This window comes from Salminus brasiliensis, chromosome 2, assembly GCF_030463535.1.
Source record: "Salminus brasiliensis chromosome 2, fSalBra1.hap2, whole genome shotgun sequence".
Classification (NCBI taxonomy): domain Eukaryota; kingdom Metazoa; phylum Chordata; class Actinopteri; order Characiformes; family Bryconidae; genus Salminus; species Salminus brasiliensis.
The window spans coordinates 44,672,296-44,697,897 of NC_132879.1; the positions used below are offsets into that span (position 1 = coordinate 44,672,296).

General features: G+C 40.9%; 1 protein-coding gene across 1 annotated transcript in view; it reads right to left on the reverse strand.

The window, feature by feature from the left end:
- The window catches only part of exoc4 (exocyst complex component 4), a 192,590-nt gene that overhangs the window by 15,642 nt on the left and 151,346 nt on the right, over window positions 1-25,602 (reverse strand). Inside the window, 5 exon segments of the mRNA XM_072672901.1 lie at window positions 508-667; window positions 1,827-2,005; window positions 5,843-5,984; window positions 16,978-17,156; window positions 22,621-22,776. Coding sequence (XP_072529002.1) covers window positions 508-667; window positions 1,827-2,005; window positions 5,843-5,984; window positions 16,978-17,156; window positions 22,621-22,776 — 816 coding nt within the window.

Consider the following 25,602-nt stretch of genomic DNA (forward strand, 5'->3'; position numbering starts at 1 on the left):
TTTTTTTGCATGGACCTAATTACTGTGTTAAAAAGTGGGAGGAAGAGTGTGGTAAAATCACAACCACAGATGCCAGGTGTGAGTAAACAATGCACTATAATTCATATCAACACCTGCACCTCCCACACATGAACTCAAGGACACACACTCAGACTGAGAGAGAGAGAGAGAGAGAGAGAGAGAGACACTGAGAGTGAGAGACTTTACAGCATGCCCATCAGCCTGGCTTGCAGTAAATAAATACAGTTCTGATAATAGCTCCACTGTTGTTGATTTGAACATCAGAAACCAATTCTAAACAGCTATGAAGCTTCATTAATAATCAAACTTTGTTTGGCGTGTTTGTTTACCATGTAAAATTCCATCAGACGTCAGTGTTTATCTACTGGGCGGCTGCACTGAATGCACTAAAAGCTGAAACGTATGTTCTCGGATGTGCTCTCAGTAACCTCGACTGAGTGAACTAAAGAGTTTAAGCTGGGGGGAAAAGGGGCGTTTCTCTGTTACCTAGCAAAGTCCAGGTCCGCTTCTCGTGACATGGTAATGTTGGTAAGGTTCTGCTGCAGCACAAAGATGTTCCTGCACATCTTCTTAATGCCAGACTCGCTGATACGTTTAAAGTACTGAGCCCCGTTGATCAGAATGCAGGAGATCAGGTGGCCCAAACCTGCAGGGCATATAGAAAGAGAGAAACAGCATGATGCTAATGGCAGAATTGTTGGCAACATTTGCATTGTCTGGTTGAAGTACTCTGGCAATGAAGCTGAAGTTCTACTATATTGTTGACTGCTGAAAAGGTAGAACCATCAGATCTGCACAACACGGTTAGCAGACATTCTAGGGCCACCTTATTTCAAAAAGGAGTCGAAAGAAAGATTTCTAAATGGGCTTAACATGAAGGAATATGAATGTGAGCCTGGAATCATAGCTTCACTGCAAAAAACAGGTTTGCTAGCACATTTCAACTGAAATAAAACCCTTTTGGAAAAGAAATGTTACAGATTTGGAGCCAGATTGCAAGATACGCTTCCACTGATCTGGAGTTGGAATGTACCTTCGCATATTGATGGCAACTGTCATGATGTTTTTAAATGCAGTTTTCTCCCCCTTAAAACAGTGCTTCACAGTCCTTACCAGTCCTCAAAATCTCCCAAAACCATCCAAAACCGCTCTCTCAGCTGCCAACACACAGGTTTAGGGCAAAAACATAAAATAAGCTAAAATAATGGCCTCTTCAAACTGTTAGCACATTCCTAAGTGTGTGAAATCTGCTTTATAATAAATTGTGATTTATATTCTGCATCCTAAAGTTGTTATCTGTAAATAAATGACTGTATGTATTATTCTTCACCAAGATGTGCAATTTTGAATATACCTGATCAAGCTCAGCTCTCAATGGCTTAGTTATAAATGAAGGCCACCTTACTGACAGAGACTGAGAGACTGGTTGGTGTGGCGCAACAGATAACACCACTGTGGGAGATTGGGGTTCGATTCCCAGTCGGGGTGACTATGCTGCGCTACACCAATAAGAGTCCTTGGGCAAGACTCCTAACACTACGTTGGCCCACCTGTATAATACGAGTAACCTTGTAAGTAGCTCTGGATAAGAGCGTCAGCTAAATGCCATAAATGTAAATGTAAAATGTAGAGAGGCCAGAGAGGATGCAAAGATGAGAATTAGTGACCATAATAATCGCACCGGACAAAGAATTTGTCACCTAGCAAGTGGTACTAACTTAAGGCTCCTGCAGATGAAAACTAACAACTACATAAAATGATATAAATTTACCCCTCCCCCCTGACACAGCCAACATCGCACTCACCCTCGAAGATGTACTGGAACTTGTGCTGCTGTAGCGCAGCCGCCATCACCTCCTCAATGGCACTAATGTCCTTGTTGAGTTTGACCACCAGGGGGTCGTAGTCCATGCTGGCAGCATTAGCCACAATGGCGTAGTTGCCCTGTTTGGCCAGGGGGATGAGATGGTGGAAGCAGTGCACTCTGAGAACAGAATAAATGCAGATAAAGTGAAATTCTGGGAGACACCAATATAACTGAAGGGTTTACGACTGTGTGCTTGTATCTCCTTCAGTCTTTTGTAAACACAGTCTTGAAAAATTAAATATGTGCATGTAACTGAAGAAAAACCTCCCAAGAGACCTGAAAAAATCCAAATCTACAAAAGACAGACATGACAGAAAGACAGAGAGAGAAACAATGACAAACAGAGAAGGGAGACAGGGATACGAGGCAAATGGAAAGAGCGAGAGGAAATGAGCATGAGAGCATTAGAGCCAGAAAGAGTGAGAGGAGAGAGTTAAAGTTGAGAGATAGATGGAGGGAGAAATATGAAAAAAGATAAGACAAAATGGACAAAAGTAATGGGACACCTGTTCTTTCATTGTTGCCTCTGAAAACAAGAATATTAAAAATAGTGTATGCTTTTTTTTATCCTTCTGTGGGGATCTGACTGCATCAAGCAACAGGAGCGCTAGTGAGGTTGGATGTTGGATGATCACCACTCCACCTCATTCTCAACATCCCAACACGTATTGGATGCAGCAGCATCATTCCAGAGAACACAGTTCCACTGCTCCACAGCTCAAAGCTGCGGGGGGGCTTTATTCTCCTCTAGTCTACACCTGGAATTAGGCATTTTTATCACCAAAGGGTGCAACTTAAATAAGCTTAAATGAGCATTCTGTGGAAGGGGTGTCCACAAACATTTGGACATAAAGTCTAGATGAAAAATGTGTGAGAGACAGAGAAGAGCACAAGAGAAAGAAGAGAAGGAAAAGAGAGATATATAAAGACAACAGGCGAGAAAGAGAGAGAAAGAGAGAGTGAGACAGAGAGCCAGAGAGAGGAGATGGAGAGAGTGAGCGCGAGCATGAGTGAGAGACAGCTCTCCATAATAGCCGCCTCCAGGAACATGTTCATCAGTTTCCCATAAAATAGCCAGAGCCTCCACTACCATTAAAAACCTATGAGTGCCGCCACTCTGCCACCAAACCATAAAGCTTCCATCCTCTCCTCCCCTGACTTAATTTACTCACAAGCACTGTCAGGGGAAATTTGCTTGATGGGAAAAGTCAATAATGCGTGGCACGAGAGCAGGGAGTTACTGTTTCCAAATCATAAAATAGGAGTGCATAAGCTAAACAATATCTGCGAGCAATCAGGAGAAGAGGAGAGGTGGCCATTAAGGTCTGCTGAAAGCAATGCTTTACCCCCAAAATGATAACACTGCTAATAACAAATGCACACTGGCGGTGGCCATTAGTCTTATGTGAAAAAGCACAAGCTTACTGGTTCCCACACTCGATTCTTCCACTGCCAGCAACATTATTCTTTCTGGGGGAAGTTCAAGAAGTTCTCAGAAGAACAAAGGCACTGTTCACACCTACCATTTATGCATCTTGGGTGATTTGATCACAAGGTAGTGCCAAAATGCATAGCTGTTAAATCTGCCACTCTAAATGCCTCCAGTCTCCAGAGACCACTTATGACCAGGGCTTCGAAAGAAAGTGAAGCTCCACACACAATAACTACATCATTCTCTTGCTGCAATTGTTTAGAGAGCAAAATGGCCCAAGAATCCAGTGGCTTGCAGGTTTGATATTCTCCATGGACATTTCCGGCCGCTGTTAAAATAACAGCAGACACATTTACGTCCGTCAATGCAGCTGCAAAGCATGGTGCAGTCGTTCTTTAGTACCTCACATCCGGCACAGACTTCAGAACCTGGGGCCGGATTCACAAAAGCTTCATAAGAATGTTCTTAGCTGCAATTCTCCAAAATAATCTTAAAAGGTTCTAAACTATCCTCTCAAGAAAGACACTTAGGCCAATATTATGTTATATCCGTGCAGCAGAGAGCAAAATGGAGGAAAAAGGGATCAAACTACCAGCCACTGCCAGTACTTTACGGACATTAACCACTTTTAATCTTATTAAATTAGACATTAATTCTAGCCATTCAGAACTCATCATTTTAAAGGAGTACCTTCTCGCCTCTTTCACTCTAAGACAAGCGTGAGGCCATTGTAAGATTAAGAAAATATTTAAGAACATATCATCGCTGTCCGAAGAAAGACGTATCTTCAAAAGGTTTAGGTTTAAATATTATACTGGATATTCAGATGTCTTATTGGTATGACAACACAAACTGCAATGCCATCTGCATTAAATGTATGCGTGTGCTTGCAGAACATTTTACTGCTTTGCTCTATTCTTATTAATCTTCCTTCTGTTTATGTATCCGTACATATATGGGAGGCTACTTTGCGCTTTGCTTTACTCTTGTTTGCTTTTCATTGTACTTTTGTGCTGCTAAAATTACCTGACTTTCCTTCTGGGATTAATAAAGATTAATTATTCGGATAATTTCTATTGGTCCATTCATCCAGTATTATTTACACAGGGTACAGGGCAGTTACACAGTTCAAAGAATGGCGAAAACATAAAATGGACAAAAATAGATGATTAAAATTGAGCAATATACTGTTCTTAGATTCTTCCTCAAGTAAAAAGTTCAGAAAAAAATATGTTTAGAAATTTTTAAAGAATATCAGAACTCTTTTGTGAATCTGGCCTCTGGTTGGAGTTGTGGGTTATGTTAGATAGAGTTTCTCAAATGAGTCCTCAGTCCCAATAGAAATAAGGTATCTTGTCTGGCTTGCAATATTAACTTTTTACAGCTAGGGTAACAATGTGGTTGATATGGTTGGCATTTTGTTACAGTCAATGACGCATCAAGATGCTTTGGCGATCACACTACAAACTTTCTCTGATCACGTGTCCCTGACCGCCTCGAAAGGTGTTTGAGATCCATTGACACACTGTTGCCCCACTGACACTTATGACCAGACATGCATGCTAATGCCAGGTTGGCATAAAACCAAGGACATGAGAAGCAACAGGGCCAGTTTTATTATAGCTAAGACACTTGAGTTTAATGGACCACATCCTACATTTTTATAGTCTTTCATGTTTTTTTCCTTGAGATCTACTTGCACTTATGCAGTTTTATGTTCCAAAAATGACCATCATTAATTTCTTACAACATTGTTGTCCAACCTCTTTAATCCTACCCTCTTTAAATACTATTAAACTATTTAATCATTTACTGTTATTATTTAAGATTGACAGAAGAGATGCATGAACTCTGGACTGTCATTTAAAAAGCACTCAATTGAAACACTTCTGAGAGTTGCAATATGAATGGGTGGGGCTAAACTGTGGTAGGCTGAAAAGGCGAGGATACGTAAATGAGCTGGTTCACTGGCTCATACACAGTGATTTTAAAAAACAGACTGCTTTTGCAGCTTAGTTTTAATGGACTGTATAAACTGATGAGTAAATGGTACATTTTGAAAATTTATATTTACATTCAAACAATAAAATTCAATAAAAACAGCAAGGGGAAACTCTGTTTTCCATAATAGGGGCCTTTTAAGGATTTAGTCATACAGCTTCATGTCCAGAAAATGAGCCGTAATGGAGCTGTAAGAATGCACAGAACAGATACTTTATGTAATATTAGAAGCAGTCAATGGGCTTTACAGCACTCTTAAACGACAAGAGCACTGGCTAGACCTCAGACACCCATAGGGCCATGCAGACTGACTAGTTCAGATACTTGGCCTGACCACTGTCTTTCTAATTTCCAGGAGCCCAACCAGTATACACTACATGGCCAAAAAGGTTTGCACACATTGGCTCATCCAATGTTTCTTCCAGCATCAAGAGTATTAAAAAGTTGGTCTACCCTTGAACTGTCTCTATACAGAGGCATTGTCTAGGAAAGGAGAGGAGAGTAGAGCTGCTTGGACCTACCTGACCTCCAGGTGCAGCACAAGCAGGCAGCGGTCAGCAATGTCCTGGAAGGATCTGGACAGGTCAGAAAGAGTCTGCAGGATGTGTTCTCGGCTGCGCACACTCTCACTGCTTACCTGGTTTTCAGAGCCTGGGGATGCACCTGCACACAAATATACACAAAATATTTGTAATATCTTAAACTACACTAATTTATTGGCACTACGGCTACACCTAATGCTTGTACAATCCATCAACTGGAAAGGTACCAATACAGAAATGCCTGGAATGATACAATAACTGATGATAACCAATAACCTTATCATGACCCTCACCAACAAACAAATATTGAAATGAATTATTTTAACGGTTTACATCATTTTGCATACTTTACTACATTTAGCAGACATCTAATGTAAAGCCACTGACAACAGGTGATTAAAAATAAGTATATCTAAAAAACTAACAAGGAACAAGGGATTGCCTGAGTTGAAGTTAAGTAGTCCGTTCGTTGCAATAATGGGCATGTCAAATTCAGCGTTTCTCTATGTTTATATAAATATCTTTGCAATAACACAGCAAACACTAAATACAGAAATTTGGTTGAAACATTTCCAGAATCTGCAGAGTCTGCTCCTTTGACAGTTGAGTACATGACTCACATCCTAAGATACAAAGCTGTAAAGACGGCCCGAGATACTCGCCTCTGCCTCCCACCAACTAGTGGATGTATGTGTCCATCTTCTGCCTCTCATTTGAAATTGGTGGATTTGTGTGTCAGTCTATGGTTATGTGTGAAACTAAGCTTATGTATCTTGTGTAAAAAGATACCTTTTTTACGGAAAATACGAAGAATTTCTAAGAGAGAACTCAGCTTTTCAAGTTTACGGACATATTATCTCCTCGAACAGAGCTCTAGGTCACATGGTGTATCATTATAGAGAGAGATGGAAATGTTCTGAACACATGTGTTCAGTATTATTTTATATGCAAATGCCTTTAAAGGTAAATTTAAGACGATATGCAACAATCCTCCACCTTAAACAATTCACTGTTCTGTACAGGTGCCAGAATGTAACGGCTGCAGCATTTATGGTGGAATCGGAAAAAACAAACAATAAGACACTTCAGCCTGCAACAGTATTTGTGGCAATGAATAATACTTTGATTAAAAGCTAATTAATGCACTAACTAAAGGTCTCTGTGGCGTCTTAAAGAAGGACAATTCCCAACACTAACGATTACAAACCTCTGATACATCATACACTCAACAATCAACCTATTCATCCATCCATCTGTCTTCTTCTCCTTGGTCAGAGTCATGTTGGTTCTACCCCTCTGGGCAGGGTGGCAGTCCATCGCAGGCTACCACACACAACATTCACTCACACACTCATACTTTAGGGGCAATTTGGGATAGCCAAGTCACCTACTGTGTGGTTTTGGAAGGTAGGAGGAAACCTATGTGGAAACTAGGAGAACACATCAAACTCTGCACAGACAGACACCAGAGTGAGGATTGAACTCCAGACCCCTGGAGCTATGCGGCACACACTACCTGCTGTTCTACCGTGCCACCCTCAACCTGTTCAGTGTTATTCAATACATAACGCAATCTAATTGAGCTATAATGCATTCTTCTGCTCCCCTCCCTCTGCAGCTTTCCTTCATCCACCTATCCTTACAGTCCTAACTGGAGCTGCACTGGAGCTGAAAGTTCAACAGACTCTCACTTTAATCCATCTGTTAAGTTTCCATACTTCAAAAATCGAAATAAGTTGAGTAGTCTTAAAAAGAAAAGGCCAAGTGGCCTTGGAGTGAAAAGAGGGGACGGGCTGTGAACCTGTCTCTGCACCCTGCACCACAATCCTTGAGAGAGAGAGTGTGTGTGTGTGTGTGTGTGTGTGAGAGAGTGAGAATCAATGTCCATAAATTACACTACAGCAGAGCAAAAGTGGAGAGACTTTGGCACCACTGCTCATATAAGAGCCCTTTTAGTCAATGAGACATAGGGACGCATACGGGTGCAGAGTGACTACTAACAGATAAGTGTGTGTGTGTGTGTGTCTGTGAGTGTGTAACGGTAAATCAATGAGACAGAAGGGACGGTGATGGGCATTGACTACCTGAAACTCTGCAGCCACTTTCTGACCTTCTGAAGGTCTCTCCCTTTCTCACACGTACACACAGTCAACCCAGTACATTTACAGCAAGGTTCACTGACGCACAGGGGCTGCGAAACAGTACGCGAGAGAGCTTTCTCACCACTTTCTCACACACATGCACTTGAAGTTGCACAGTTATTTCTGAGGGTCTCTCAGTAAGATATGAGACAGCGAGAGATAACATTAATATTTCTGTATGTGCTGGTTAAAGGTTTCTTTTATTAGCAAACTCAACAGCCAAGATCAAGTGATGAATAAGGCTGTGTTTAACCAGGCAAGATTAGAAATGCATGAAAGGATTATTACACTGTGGTTGGAGCATCGGGTGAGCATCATACCAGCCATTGGAACATACTTTGATTGGCAAATGTGTTGATTTACATTGCTTCCAATTTTAGAGGACAAAATTACACACTACCATAGTATACCCCAAAGAAACAGTAACTACAACTATTTAATCTGCTCAGAGGCTACAAAAAGCAGGTATATTTACATGCAAAAAAGTGACGTTCATGAATAAACTGAACCTTACATATGATTATTTAAGCTTTTTTTGGTCTAAAAGATTGAAACAAACCCACATGGAAACTGGGAGAACAAACCAAACACCTCATTAGAGGCGCTGAACAGACACCAGAGTAAGGGTATGCAGTAAAGTTATGCAGCAAACACTACCTGCTGGCGACCCGCAACCTTAGTACTACTCAATACATAAACCAACTGAGCTATTACGCAGTCTTCAGCACCCCTATCTGCAGCTTTCCTCTATCCACCTATCATTTCAGCCCTAACTGGAGCGGCACTGGAGCTGAAAGTTCAACCAAGTCAGACTTAAATAAACTGAATCTTCTGTATCATACACTGAAGCTTTTTTATTTTTGAAGATAACTAAAGTAAGGACTGCAGTCCATGTTCAAATGTATTAAACGTGACACTTTAGCTATGCTGGACTGTAGCCACATATGCACAGTCTTAGGCAAAACTAATTGGAAACAAAACCGATCGCCAATTAACCCTGAAACAAGGGTTATGTAGTTTGAGCCTGGAAGTGTGAACATGTGCATGGTGCTGCTGAAGAGACTGTGTGTGTGTGTGTGTGTGTGTGTGTGTGTGTGTGTGTGTGTGTGTGTGTGTGTGTGTGTGCACAATTTTGGCATTAAAAGGCAGTTTTGGCACAAAAAGAGCGATTTATCATCATCATCATTATCATCATCATCATGTACTGGATATGCTGTCTTGCTGGTATGCCGACACTGGACGTGGCATCGGTCAGAAAATTGTAACATGGAAGAAAGTAAAACAGGTCACATGACACAAACAGCAGCCACACATCTAACAAGCTCTGAAGTAACGTTTTACATAACATAAAAGAAATCTGTCAATGGTAAGGACTTCTGCATGTTGGATGAATGTGCAAATTGGAGTGTTTTGCGTCTGCGCGTCAGTTTTTCTGCTGTGTGAACACTGGCCATCTTAAAGGTGCCTTAGGGTGGAAAATTGTATTCAACGTGGCATAGCTGAATAATGAGAGTTCTGCTCAGACATACCGTGAACCTCCAAATCACTGAGTAAAACGGAGCTGTAAAACAAGTCGATTCCCTTGACTCGTTACATAAGGCCAGGAAGAAAGTGAAGCACGTGATTAGCCCGGAAAGTGAGAGGGTGATAGTCTGGTGCTAGGCTAAAAGCTAACCCTATCAAACGTCCCTACAACCTCTTCAGCTAGCTAACTGCACACTGTGCTAACTGGACACTGAGAGGAAAGCAAGTCTATCAGGTAAGGATACTCTGGATTAATTACAAAAAGTTCTTCAAAGCTATGCTAGGCTAGGCCATGTTAGATGAGAGGCAGTGAGATGTAGTGGCAAAAGAAATCGGGCATAAACCTTAAAAATCTGCATCTTTTGCTCTGATGCAAAATAAGAGGGTTGTAAATATTTAGATTTACACAACAAATATCAGCGTAAAACACTGAAAAAAGCATTCTATGGCATCTGTAAGTAAGGGACTTACTTACAGATGCCATAGGGGGACAAAAAAACAACTGGGTGAGTCAATACCCAATATTTCATCATCAGAAAAAAAACCAAAAAAAAAAAACGTGTTTGTTAACATAAGCATGCGTGCACGCATTCACATCCTTTAATTGTCTGTGGACGTATGCGGTGCAGTGGGATGTGGGCAACTGCGTCTGCTCTGCTGAAAGTCGCTATGTGCCAGTCCCCCCTGCTGAGGGATCAGGGAGCAGGGGAACCTGCTATTCATTTTCCCCTGCCCCATTGCCTCAAAGCCTGTCCCACTTTGATGATGCGATCAAGCCTGCGCTGCATGGGGTGGCCAATTTAGAGAAGCGAACACACCGCATCTCTCCAGACTGCATTCCCACGTCTCACAACCCCCCACCCCCTCCCCTTTACCCCCCCCCCCCCAAGTTAAAGGCTTTATAGCTCTTTTAAGGGGGTGTGCATGGGTATATGCATGTTTCTGTGTGTGTGTGTGTGTGTGTGTGGTGAGCTTATCCAATTATTTTCAGACCCTTTCTTTGCCAAAGCGTCTGTTTGGTGCCATCTGTGGGAAGGAGACCCTCATCAAGAAAGAAGGAGTGTGAAAAACGACGGACAAGCAGGACACAAGCGTTTCAGTAGCAGATTAACTGCAACATTTCAGAGAGAAAGTCTGCAATGGCACAAATCTCTTTCATAAGCAAACTTTCTTCCTCTTCCTCACAAATGAAGCACTGGTTAGCTTAGGATATGATCACTACAGTGACAACTGAGAAGTTAGCATATCACATCTGCCAACTTCCGCATGCCGGTGAGTGCCAGGCATTCAGTTTAGCAAGGTTTTTATTTCATTGCTATTTCCTCAAGCCTCTTTCCATCAATGAGGCAGTTGTACTCCATTATTTCCTGCTGCAGTGCTGGCACTCCATCAGACGCGTGTGCCATTCCTGAAGTGGTACGAAACCTTGGGACGAGGAGGTGTCGAAGACGGCTTGAGAAAAGCTTTCAGACAGAGGAATGCCGGCAACAAAACGCACCCTGTCTCAAAGAGGAGGGAGAGACAGAGTGATATACAGTCTCATCCCACCGGTCCAGGAGTTAAAGCAAATTCCTCCCTAAGACACAGAACAAAACACTTCATCAGCCATGGCCATCTCCCTGCAGGTACCAGAAAACTAGCCTCGAACACAAAAGAATTCTGACCTCTGCAGCAAGAACCACCACTGCGTCGCTGAAGGGGATAGAGAGAGAGGGAGAGAGAAGGAGAGAGAGAGAGAGCGAGGGAGAGAGAATAGAAACAGAGAAGGAGAGAGAGAGAGTGGGAGAGAAGGAGAGAGAGAGGGAGAGAAGGAGAGAGAATAGAAACCGAGGGAGAGAAAGAGAGAGAGAAGGAGAGAGAATAGAAAAAGAGAAGAGAGAGAGGGATATAAGGAGAGAAGGAGAGAGAGAGAGAGAGAGAGAGAGAGAGAGAATAGAAACCAAGGGAGAGAGAGAGGGATGGAAGGAGAGAAAGAGAGAGAGGAATGGAAGGAGAGAAAGAGAGAGAGAAGGAGAGAAAGAGAGAGAAGGAGAGAGAGAGGGAGAGAAGGAGAGAAAGAGAGAGAGAGGGAGAGAAGGAGAGAGAATAGAAAAAGAGAAGAAGAGAGAGAGGGATAGAAGGGGAGAGAGAGAGAGAGAGAGAGAGAGAGAGAGAGAGAGAGAGAGAGAGAGAGAGAGAGAGAGAGGGGAGAGAAGGAGAGAGAAGGAGAGAAAGAGAGAGAAGCAGAGTGAGAGGGAGAGAAGGAGAGAGAATAGAAAAAGAGAAGAAGAGAGAGAGGGATAGAAGGAGAGAGAGAGGGATAGAAGGAGAGAGAGAGGGATAGAAGGAGAGAGAGAGGGATAGAAGGAGAGAGAGAGGGGGAGAGAAGGAGAGAGAGAGGGGAGAGAAGGAGAGAGAATAGAAAGAGAGAAGAAGAGAGAGAGGGATAGAAGGAGAGGAGAGAGAGAGAACGCTAGGCTCATGAATGATGCATACGATTGGCTGCGAGCGTTGATTATTCATCTGCAGTAACAGCAGTGACATCTGCATAGGGAGAGCTGAGCTCTGTCGGCTTGCGACCTCTGACCTCACTGCATCTCTGCCGCTACAACTCAGCAACTCAGCCCCCAGGACAGCCAAGGAGGAAGAAGAAAGTGAAAGTGAGAAATCTAAGTGAGGGGGTGGCTAAGGTTTAAAAAATAATAATAATAATAATAAATAAATAAATTAAAAAGAAAAGTGTGTGTGTATGTGTGTGTGTGAGCAAGCATCCACAAATATTATACTGCTGGATAGAAAGCAGACTTCTACTCAAACTGGACCACAAATTAAAAAAAACACAGACGAAGAAACCCATTACTTGACCTCAAATTCCTTTAGCACCAAAGGCTACAGAGCGTAGAGCTTCAGAGCGCTGCTTTTGCTTACTGTTGAACAAAATGAAACCCTCTCCAGAGAGCCATACAAAATACAAGTTGGTCTTAATTAAGGAGTAAAAGAAGAGGAGCTACTTGAGCAGAGAATATTACAGCCTGCAGACAGAAAATAAATCTGGGTGAGTTAAAGTAATACTGTACACACACACACACACACACACACACATACACACACATACACACATACATACACATACACACATACACACACACACACACACACACACACACACACACACACACACACACACACACACACACACACACACACACACAAAAAAACACCAAAAAAAAGTTAACAATGAATATAAAAGAAATGCTAGTGAGGACCAGGTGCCATGAACTCAGCTGGTCTACTAGATGTCACCCATGATCTAAATCATCATTACTGGTTCTGGGTGAGGGTTACCTGTATTGTTAGACACATGGCAGCCACCACAGACCTTTCAGGAAATCCAGTGTTGGGTGGAACACTCAATTTTTATTGCTCCTGACTCCTACTTACCCCTACTCCTGTCTTACAGTACATACATGACATTCTCCAACTTCTCGACCTCTACAGTCAAGACGATATGAGGGGAGTCTGATAAAATACGATAGTTTCTATTGCCTGTTAGACGAATAGATTGACCAAACAATAATGAAGAACAGTAGGTATTACTTAGCATAATGCCATTTATAGCACAGCTTTTGTGACAGAACTATTCCTTCAGTGCATCCTGCTGAGCCTGTCTCTCTCAGACACACACACACAAGCTGTCGTGACCAAAACAGGGCACCGAGTGTAAGTAAATGTTGTCCTAAGGGATTACGTGTCCAGCACAGGGCCTACATGGGTGACATGGCCCATAGGCAATCAATCACAAACCTGCTATCAGACATCAAGGAAACAAAGAGTCCAACCTTAATTCACTTTCCGCTCAGGCTTATCACAAGCAGCCTGCATTCCGAAAATGAGCATAGACCATCAAGAGTGTTTGCTTTGGTCCAAACTGATGGACAGTGTCTGATGACACTGCCATTGCAAACACTCTGCTCAAGATGCATTATCTACTGATGGAGAAGGTTTTTGCATGTTGTGTTTTAATACTGCTCACTATGAAAATGGGGTCGCCGTCACGCCAAAACCTTCTGTCTCCATTTTTGCCTGGCAGTTGTTTTTTTCACACTGTGTCAAAATCATGATGAGTGGACCAATGGAATTGCTCCAAAATGATCTGGAATAAAATCGTTTTACATTGACTTCCACTGAGAGTTAAGAAGGCCTTTATGTTCTCTTACAGGTTTACGATATCACAGTATACAGAATCCACTTCTTGTTATTAAATCTATTATACAGTGACCTTTAAAAGAAATGAAAAAAGGGTTTTGTGGTTAACCTAAATTAAATATACTTAAACCTTAATAATTTTTAAATTTAAATATAATTAAAAAATATTTAATTTATTAATGGAATTCTATGCAATGAATAAATAAGCTATAATTAGCTTTTTACAGCTAATGATTATTTTCTATTATGGATTAGTCTGCTGATTGGATTAGGATTAGTTTAGATTAACTGTAAACATGGTATACCTAACAACGGTATACTGCTACAAACCTATATTTTCGAGATAGCGACGATATATACTGGTACTGTTATCGAGACAAATATCACCTCAGTCTGTCATTGATTTGCCTCGCTGAGTGTACTGTGGATATCATCAGATGGTTCAGTACAAAGAGAACATCATTACTCCTGGTTAACTGGATTTAGTGTGGTGCAGTTTAAAAATGTTGAATAATCTCATTTACTCTTAGTTTTAATAGCACTGTTTACAAATTCTATTTTGTGTCCATTCTAAATGTTTAAATGTCTGAACATAGGAACATCGTGGCATATTGCATTTTGTGAAAAGTATCATATCACATCACATACAGTGGGGCAAAAAGGTATTTAGTCAACCACTGATTGTGCAGGTTCTCCTACTTAGAAAGATGAGAAAGGTCTGTAATTTTCATCATAGGCACACTTCAACTATGAGAGACAAAAATTTTGTCCCATACCTCCATGCAGATATCCTCTAGCGCAGTGATGTTTTGGGGCTGTCGCTGGGCAACACAGACTTTCAACTCCCTCCACAAATGTTCTATGGGGTTGAGGTCTGGAGACTAGCTAGGCCACTCCAGGACCTTGAAATGCTTTTTACAGAGCAACTCCTTTGTTGCCTGAGCGATGTGTTTGGGATCATTGTCATGCTGGAAAACCCAGCCACGTTCCAACTTCAATACTCTGTTGGAACTCTCAATACACTGATGGAAGGAGGTTTTGGCTTAAAATCTCACAATACATGACCCTGTTCATTCTTCCCTTAACACGGATCAATCGTCCTGTCCCCTTTTCAGAAAAACAGCCCCAAAGCATGATGTTTCCAACCCCATGCTTCACCGTAGGTATGGTGTTCTTGGGATGCAACTCAGCATTCCACTTCCACTATAATTTACAAAATAATTATTTAAAAATCCCACAATGTTATTTCCTGGATTTTCTCTCATTTTGTCTCTTATAGTTGAAGTGTACCTATGATGAAAATTACAGACCTCTCTCATCTTTCTAAGTAGGAGAACTTGCACAATCAGTGGCTGACTAAAAACATTTTATTTTTACACTGTATATGCCATATCGCCCAAACCCCTGTTGCACATAAACACATACATAGACTCCCAACTATGCCTCCGCAACTAGGTGGCGACAGGTGCCTAACTCTGGTGGTCTGGTCCCACCTCCCAGTCATTCTCCCTCTCTGCCTGTAATTCTTGTCCTCTCTCCCCCGCTCAAGGTCGTCTCTGTGAGAGGAAAAGAACTCTCCCTTGTCCACCGCACTCCAAAGCTCACTCTCTAGCACGGAGAAGCTCCTTAATCTCGCCCACATTACACTGGCAAACGTGTATGAGTCTGCAAGACAAGGCGGGGAGAAAATGACTTGTTCATACCTGACTGGCTCTGTAATATAAAATCCAATTTGGGTAGAGAGTGTGTGTGAGTGTGTGTATGTGGTTGGGGGGGGGCAGCTTTAGGAGGAAGAGATAAGGGTCTCCGTCGGTGACGGTCCCATCAGCTCGGCAAACACTAAATAATGAACAATACTGAGGCTGTCCCGCCATGATAAAACACTCCATTACTGCCACTGTGCAGAATTAATGATAATTATGCCACGTCCTCCACGGCGCTCTTATTGAATTTTTATCTGCTCCTGGAGCAAGTCTCTCTGAAGCAGTCTTTGCTCCGCCGAAAAGGAGAGAGAGAAATAACAATAGTTTTAAAAAAGCTAATTTACCATTTTCAGTTTAAAAAAATAAAAAATAAAAAAGGCTGGTGGTGGTAAAGGAGGTGGGGAGGCTGTTCAGAGGGGCAGCAGGAAGCTACAGTGATGTAGGCTGGAGCTCAGAAAGACACAGGGACTGCTTGAGTGATCTCAGAGAGTGAACGTGCAAAAGCACTCACTGGCAGTGAAGCATTTAGCAGCCTGAATAATGCTTGGTAGTCTTCAAAAATATAAATAAATAAATAAAGAAAAGAAGAAGAAGAAACGGCTATAATGAACTGCACAGCCAAACATGTGAAGCTGACCATAAACTCTCACTTTTCATGCACATAGAGTAGCATGCAAAAGTTTGGGCACTCCTGCTCAAAACCCTGGCTCTGTTACTGTATATAGTTATGTAACTAGAAGACTGACAGACAGAACTGATTTACAAAAGGTCTCAAGCTTAGGACGAGACAGCCTTTTATAAACCCTTTAAACATTAAGAGTGCACTGTTTTTGTTCTGTACTATTCTAGAATGGAAAAGAAGAGATTTGAGCTCACAGAGAACTTTAAGGTCTCAAATCCTAATTAGCTTTTTAGGTCTATGGTTTGTTCACAGTCACTGTTAGGAAAGGACAGGTGATGCACATTTAAAGCTTAACAAATCTTCTTTTTTTCCAACAATGAGCAGTCATTGGCTTCTTTAAGCAGCTGTTTAGCACTCCATTTCAGGTACCGAGTTCATAACACATTGCAGTCTGGAAGAACAAGAAAACTTTGAGAGAACTACTTGTAGGATTTTCAGAATGGCAGTCCAGTTAACAAGGACTTATTATACTTGGTATGTGCAAAAAAAGTGTTCTCTGAGGAGGACATTCTTATTTTCACTTGCATATTTTTAACTGCCTAACTTGACCAGGATCTATATGACTGTAAATATGCTATAAGGGGTGTGGTGCCTCGAAAGTGTGCTGTAAGAAACTGAAAATGGCAACATTAGACACAATGTAGGACAATCAACATCATAAAAGTAAAATGAAAGCTGTAATTAAAGCTGGAATAGAAGCTATGCTCTACAGTGTTGTGATCAACTGCTCTAGCCACAAGCTAAAGTGTTAGCTCCAAGCCCAAAAACATGCCACCAGCTAACATTGGTAGTCACAATTTGGCAATACTATACTGTAAAATATGATAGTTATTAATACACTTCCTAAAAGTCTATAAAAAAAAACACACATACACTTACTGGAGCTTTGGGGCAGGCTGGAGAAGAAGCCTTTCAGGCGAGCGGCTAGCCACTCCATGCTCTCCTGCAGGTTGGCCAGAGCCTTCAGGTCACTCACATCACGAAGAATTTCGTTCTGAGGGATCAGCTTGTCTCCCAGGTTTCCAGTCAACACCTCTGACTCCTTAGCAAAGGCCGCTCTGAAAGAGAGAAGTGGGGGTAGCATACAACTAATGAGCTGAATGATCTGATGTGCTTTGTCATTGTCTCTTCATAACCATCTGTTGGAATTAGGAAGAGACCATTACATTCTTCACCCCTTAAACCCTAAAGGTCTTTCACTGGGTCCACACTCCAGTTCCTCACTACTGCATCTCAGTGAAGGAATTCCCCCTTACTGATTTATTTTATTTGTGTATGTTTGTCAAAACTTTGGATTTCGGAACCTCATACGGTCAATTGGTTGGAAATTAGTTTTGGTAGGACCTTTTATGTGGAAGATGTGATTAGGTCATTTTAATAATCACTTTTCCTATTGTGTGTTTAAACAATGTGGCTGGTGCATCATTTTGGTCAACTGCTTTGACATTATGACAGGTTAGAGTGCTCTGTGGTTGTGTGTGATTGTGGTTGGGCCCTACATGCCAGTACTAGTGCAGCCTGCACTGTCATTTAGTATTTTTGAGTTTTAGACTTGCATACCACTGCCTGCTTGTGGAATTTTAGTTATTAAATTTTTTGTGAAAGTTTGTGAAGAAGCTTGATAAGCATTAGAGAAACCAAATTCTGATTTGCATTTACTGCAGTTGAGCAAAAGTAAATTACACAGAATTCTGTGAGAAAATACCTTTCCTTAACTGTTCATTTCAATTCAATTCAATTCAACATTTATTTATATAGCAATTTCACAACAAATGTACACTTCACAAAGCACCTTTAGCTAGAGCTAATGTAGGAACAGGTTATGAAGTATGAGTGTTGGTCTCTTTCTGTTGAAAGAAAGAATGAAATAGGGCAGTCAGTGCTGGATAGCTTTTTTTCCTTCTGAAAATAAAATTTCATTGATTGATCCTGTGCTTACAGGACTGACTTTTAAAGAAATTTGCCAGAATAGATAGATAAACACACACATAAATGAAAAAAAAAACAACAGAAAAAATCTGAATCAGGAGGCTCTTCGGACCACTTTAATTTCTTAGCAAATACTGAATTATGAGTCATCATATTAACAGCTTAACAAGAAGGACATGACTAGGTGCACATGACAGAAATGCATTGGAAAGGGGAGGTCTGCAACAGAGCAGTCAGTCAACATGAGGAGAGGAAAGTTTGAGTGCGGAGAGGAGAGGAGGGGAGGAAGTTGCTGAGGAGGCTATGATAACAATCTCACGCTCCTTTGAACACAAGATGGCTGGCTTTGCTTCAGTACTGGAGCTGTGCCAGGAGTTCACATCAATACCAACATGCATTTCAATAAGGCCTGCCCTCTTCTGCGGCTCCTCTCTCTCTGCTGAACGGTGAGATTTTAGGTAGTCAAAGCCGCAGGTTTGTCAGGGAGGATAGCGCAGGAAATGGGAAAAAAGGCACGGACGTTAGCCACAGCTTTGAGTATCTGTGAGATGAGACGCCTGCCAGAAAACGTTGTTTCTCAAAGGAACTATTTGCTCTGTGAAAAATCCCATTTTTGGTCTGTGATAAATATGAGCAACACACTTCCATTTTACTTCTAAAAGAAACAGGAAACAAACAACAACAAATTCAACACGTATTGAACGAAGGACTTATTAATGGGGTTTTTATCGCTCTGCGTAGGGTGGCCCGACGTACGCCACCCCTTTTGCTGATGAAACTGTCATGAGCGTTTATATAATAAAGCCCTTTTGCCGGCTCTCCATGTTTAGCATCAATGAGCAAGGTAGATTAGCTTTTTTTTGTCCACATAGCCACCTAGTTCATTTATTTATTTTAGAGTCGCAGGCCAGGCCTTGGCCTCCCGCTGGAGAATGCACTTCCAAAGCAATTTTGATAAAAACCCAATTCCAACGCCTTCTCCCATCCGCTCGACTTTCTTACAATGACTTTCTTCAAAGGGAAAAAATGGCCATGCTTGTGTCTTTCTGGAGATTCAGGGGTGAATACCACATAGGGTGAGCACGCAAGAGAGAGAGAAAGAGAATGATAGAGAGCAAAAAACAAAAAAACAAGAAAGTGAGAGAAAGTGGGTAGAACTGGTAGGGAAAATAAATACAGGTTTGCAGCAAAACCACCAAAACACCAAACCTCAAACCCCAAATACCGGCAGTAATTGTTGCTACTCAGAACAGTCCGTAGAGTAGCACCATGGCTGTCACTCATTTGAAAAGCGCTGCAAGTGCTGTCAATGGAATCAGCAGTGGAGAAGAGGGGTGGAGGCCAGATTGCTGGTCATTATTAACAGCACTCCTCATCCTTTCCATGATGCACTGGCCAAGCAGTGTCACTTCCCTCAGTATCACACATCTGCACATCAAGTACAGCAAGGAGCGCTTCAGGAAATTGTTTGTTCCAGCAGCCATAAGGCTTTTTAATAATACTGTACCCCAGCCTGTGAGAATCGATGCTGACATTCTAGCTCTAACACACCCAAAACCTGTTCTTACCTGTCTTGTGCAATATGGGTATGAGGTATAGATACAGAACACTGCAATTAATATAACTTACTTATGTGTCAAGTCCAATAGGCACACGTGCCAAGTGCAATATATTTTTGGTAGTGCAATGTTCTCTGTTGTTGTTCGCTGTAATTGACTTATTTTATCAGACTCTCCAAGCAAAGAGGATTCGCTATAGTATCGAAAAGGGGTTCTTTGAATTGTAACAGTAGAACCTACAGCGCTATCTACAACCATTTAAAAAAGTTCTATACAGAATGATCTACAAAAAGCATTCCTTGCCTATGTAATCATTTAACCAGGCAAAGAACCATGCTACCATCCAAATGGTTCAACTCTATGAGTTGTGATAGTTCAATATATAGAATCACTGATTTGCTAAAGAAGCACTAAAGGACCTGTTTCTTAGTTTTATTTTTCATATTTAATTAATTCTGATTTTTCAATGTTTAATATGTCTGCTTTCTTCGAGTCATTCTGGCTGTTGCACAGCCCTAATTTCTCTTCAGGGGATTGAGAGACTGTCAAGCATCAGTTTGAAAAATAACCAACAGCAGGTCGCTTAAAATAACTTCACAGCTTGATACCCAATCTCTTCTCCTTAAGTCTGTTTTTTAAGATTCTTACAAATTCAGAACTATGTTAGAAGTGCTTTTACAGACTTCCCTGTAAAGATTTCAAAATTGACCCTTGATGATATCTTGGAAATTGATGCTTATGTCAGAAGCTTTATATCTACATAGGGGTTGGGGAGGGGTTAGGAGGGTTGGGGAGGGGTTGGGATAATTTATTGGGGGTAATTGACTAAATAGCTAAACAAAATATATCCTGTTTGTTTTATAAGTCTTTTATTTCCTAACTTTCCAATAACAAAAGGTTAAAAAAAAAAAAACATAAAAAAAAAATAAGTAAAATAATGCTGGCATGCATTCGTCCATGAACTGTGCATCTCTCTGTTTGTGTGGAAGCAAGGATACCCAGGATATCTGTTTTCACATTAGCTGTTTACTTATTTTATGTTGGTCCCCGCTTTCAAACATATTAAAAAGATTCTTCAAAGTTTCTATAAAACTCCATTTAAAGCCATTTGGATGCTTAAAGAATCCTTTAGTGTTGTGTATCCACTATGACTGAACTTCAAATGCCCCCATACACTAAGTCTGAGGTGATCAGTAAGTTTACACAGTGTTTAAAACCCCCCAGTAACACAGTCGTCCCTAACATAAACATACAAGTGTAACATGCACTAAAATCCCAACCATTTTGGCAACATTGCTGTGATGTGAATGGTGCACCAGCGAAATACTACCTGGCCAATTAAATATGCAGCAGACAGTAATGGTAAACCTTCAAAAAAGTACCCATACTGGTTTAAACACTCCCCTGGATCTATTATGTCAAATTAGGGCCAGATTTATATGGTCGATACTAATTCTTTATAGGCTAAAATGACTCTGATGGCTACAATTATCAGCCAAAACATTTTAAATTTCGTTGAAAAATCGTTGTCATTTATTACATTTATTCAAACAGTGCTTTGCTGACAGATATGATTAGCAGTTCCCCACTATCACACAGCAGAAACTCACAACCACAAATTACTCGGTTTGGATTGGAGTTACTTTTGATTTGCTGTGGTTTTGGTTTATGTTCATCATCTCCTAATCTTTCATGTTTATTGATAATCAAAGTTTATATAAGTGTACAAAATGTGTCCTCCGCATTTAACCCATCTGGTAGTGAACACACACACACACACACACACACACACACACAGACACACACACACGTGTGTTAGGGGCAGTGAGTACACACACACCCAGAGCGGTGGGCAGACAACTCCAGCGCCCAGAGAGCAGAGAGGGTAAAGGGCCTTGCTCAAGGGCCCAACAGTGGCAGCTTGCCGAGCCCGGGAATCAGCCCACAACCTTGTTATCAATATCCCGGCGCTCTAACCGCTGAGCCACCACTGCCCTAATTTTGTGATATTAGAAGATCAAATCACGACCCTGTCACAACCAAAAAAACTAAAAACCTACATTATTATGTGATTATTATAATTTTTAACAATACCAGTAAAACTGTTTGCTGTCAGTACTAAACAACCAATATACCGTTTATAATATTGCCCAAATCACACAGTTAACTCAACATATTTCTCCTAAATGAACCAGTTTAGGACCGCTTTAAGAACATGCAAATCAATGCACAGCACCCACAGTACATTATATCTCTCTAAAAGATAAGAGAAACTCATCAAACGAAAAGGACACTAAGCAAAGAATTGTAATAAGATCTATATCAAAACTGGTTAATGTGTATCAGAAGGTCTACCTGGTCCGTCTCACAGAGTCTGAGCCAGTGTATAAATTCTGATAACGTATCCGCTATACGAACTGCGTCTGTGCTCAGAGAAGCTATTTTGCTAACTCAAATATTCACATTTCAATAAACCCCAGTCAGTGCAATTATTTCAAACTAACAGAAAACTGAGGGGGGAAATGTGTTTGACTACTGCCTTGTCTCTTGAGGGAGTTTAAACTAGGCAAGGCAAACCTTTTCAGCTTTGCAAACAAAGACTTCTACTATAGATACAGAGACATTCATTATATAAGTTCATTATATAAATTTGTGTTTTTTCCATTTTGTTCCCATTTGAAAAATCCAGCCTCACTCTCAGCACTGCAAGGCTATCTATGTCGATTGTGTAGGCTGCCCATTTATGCAAGTATAAGCTTTTACATCTTGGCATCTATTTTTTTTTTATTCGCCATTTGTTGTTTTGGCTCTTTGTTCATTGCTTGTGCTTTACAGACAGCACATTTTATTCACAGGCCAGGCCTTAGTGAACTTTCATACATAAATAAGTAATAAATGAAATCCAACTAGAGTGCGTCTGTGTTTGTGTCAGTCTGTGTGAAATGATGTCTGTACCACTTGTGCCATGTAATATTTATCTGTGTGTTTTTGTGTGTGTGTGTGTGCGCGCGTGTGTCTGTGTGCATGTTCTCACCGCGTAAAGTCCTCTTCATCCTCTCTCTTCTGACGCAGTTGTCTGGGCTGAGCCATGTTGGCCCAGTTAGGCAGTGACTGCAGCAGGCGGCTGATGTCCTCATCTTTGGCCCAAGATGCACTAATGGTCAGCTTCTCCTCACACTGCACTATACCCCTGCAACACATGCACACACATATGACTCATCACACACTTAGATTTTATGCTCTGCTGTTAACACATAGGTATCCACAGGTAGACAAATTAAACTGAACAGTTTTTAAAAAACTTTTTATCATTTTAATTCAATTTAAGGCTATAAATCATGAGACTGATCATCATGCTTGTTTTGTATTTGTTTTTTCAACTAGTAAACTTCCTATTCAATCTGCTGAATTTCCATGTAATCGTTTTCCCACCAGAGATAAAGCAGCTGGCTCAACAAAAAATGTACCAGGGAACACAGTTCAAAATATTATATACCAAAAATGTATTCATATTTTAAACATCCAGCAATGTTTGGATGATAGAAATATGATACAATTTTGCTTAAAAACATATTCAGGTCCATCTGAGGATGGTCCAGGATGGTCCTAACATTCAAATGACCAAGCTTGACCGACATCTCTGTGTTTGAAACACCCAGCTGGAACTAAAATCAACAGCACAGGATGATGAAAAATGATTGAGCCATTGAGCAAATGCTAATACTGTATGTGCTAGGCTAAAAGCTAACGATATCTTTTACCATCTCCACTCACCAACGCCAAAGCGAGTGGGGGCAAGGCTGAAAGCTAATCGGTTACAATCTATATAGCTTGCTAACAGCTCATCGCACTGAGAGGATACAAAGAGAGGACAGCAAGACAGACCACTGTTATATTGTAGAATAGTTAAGTCACTCGTGCCATAATCCCGCCAATAATGGCACGGCATGTTGTTTACTTTTCTACAAACTCTCTGCAAAAGTTAAGTAAAAAAAAATAAAACAGAAGTTCATACTCAGGCAAAATAACATGGTTGTAAATAGGTTAATTTAATGACATCCTTGCTATTGTTATATTAAATAAAAACCTAAATACACAATAAATTCTTTCTTTGTCACTTTTAAAGCTGCATGGACAGAACAAACCACAATAGCCATTTTTAAGGCTACTGCTTATTATCCTTGTGTTACCCAGAATTAGGACCTCTCAGTTCATCAAAAGGGGGGAGGGCATGGCAAAATGTGTGTGGCCATTTATTGGTTATGGTAACCTTATTCATAGGGCATACTTTTTGCATGCATATTGTGTGCCTCCAAGAGTAAGATTTGGCTAATTAGAAAGAAAACACAGATTTAAGACTCCCTGTGGATTTAAATATACTGCTTTGACAAAATACAGCTAGCCTAATCACAGTCAAAACATCACTGCAGATATTTCAAGTTTTTATGTCCTATTTTAAAATAATTACATAGTGCAGACATCTGGACCATCTGTAAACGTCTCGACACACTCCCTTCTGACAAAAGATGTGGGTAAACACAGTATAAACAGACTTGTTCAGTAGTTTGGTTTATTACAGCCCATATTCAAGCCCCTAACACATGTCTATACTGATCCTGTTCCTGATCCTTGCATTCTACTGCAACATCCCTATTTAAAACTTTTCAAGGACCCCCGGCTATTACTGTATACAGACTTTCTGTCTCTGTCTCTCTCATACACTTACAAACTTTTAGAGCAAGCATATTTCCCTGGTGTACCGGAATCATGAATGGTTTGCTCCTGGCTTGATCCTTGAGCTATGATTCACAAAGCTACATTGCTGAGTGAAGCTGCATCTGAGGGCCTTCCCCTGGCTCCACATCAAATCACCTCAACTTTAGAGATGACTCTGTTCTACTCTCCCCTTTTCGAAACAGAAAGACAAGACATAAAAATCACTCTATCTACGATAAGTAAAGACGAGATCTTCAAAAGAAAAGCAGTCTATGATAATCATTTTAGACAGCTTGAATGCAGAGCGCCAATAACAAAGCCAGAAGGAGGAAATCAGAAGTAGCAATGACACTAAACAGGGCATGGTTTCCATTAGAGCATCGTAATGTCATGGTTTTCTCAGAGATTTTATGACAAAACCTGACAAGAACCAGCCAAAACATTCTGCTTGCATATTACTCTGTGACAAAGTGTTATAGACCACTGTTTGTGTACATCTTTGCCAAACATTCTGGGTGAATCTGCAAATTAACGAGATACATGACCTTACCTGCATGACATGCTTTACACAGAAAACAGGCAGTGAAATGTCCAAACAGCAGTGTAAAGCTAGCAGTCTCTCAGCATCATTTATATGCAGTAGAACACCAATAACAGAGGTCCTAAAACAGAGCCCTGCGGCACTCCTAGGAAATGAGACTGCATTGCATCAACATCTGTACACTGAGGTCGATCAGTGAGATAGTTACAGAACCAGGCCCTGACTTTATGATCTAAGCCAACAGGAGAACAATGCGCTGCATAGAAAAGAGTGAACAATCATGCAGTATCTCACAGGAAGACTAATAGAAGGTCGGAAATATTTGTACTTACCTTCAAAGGAATACAGTATTTTTCAAAACAAGTACTCATAAAACAAGACTGTGATCAAGTTTCAAAGCAAATTAGGGTGATTAAATTATTTAAATTGTAGAAAGTAGCATAATTGGAAATTAATGTTGAGAGAGCTGTTTTGCTCCCCCTTTAAACAGTGGATGGACTACCATGCTTAAGGGATGACTCCAGAGTCACTCATCAAATTACCAGAAGCAATGCCGCAAGCTAGACAGAAATCAGGTCCAAGCCGTCGGCACCTAGACACATTATGCTGTCAGTTCAAAGCAGAGCATTCAACCCAAAGGAAGAAAGGTGCCCACTGAATAAAAATAATCAGTTTGAGACGTTATAAATGTGCCTTCTTACAACTAAGGACGGTATCTAGCATAGCTGAGGTATAGATGAAGTACGTTCTTGGGGAATT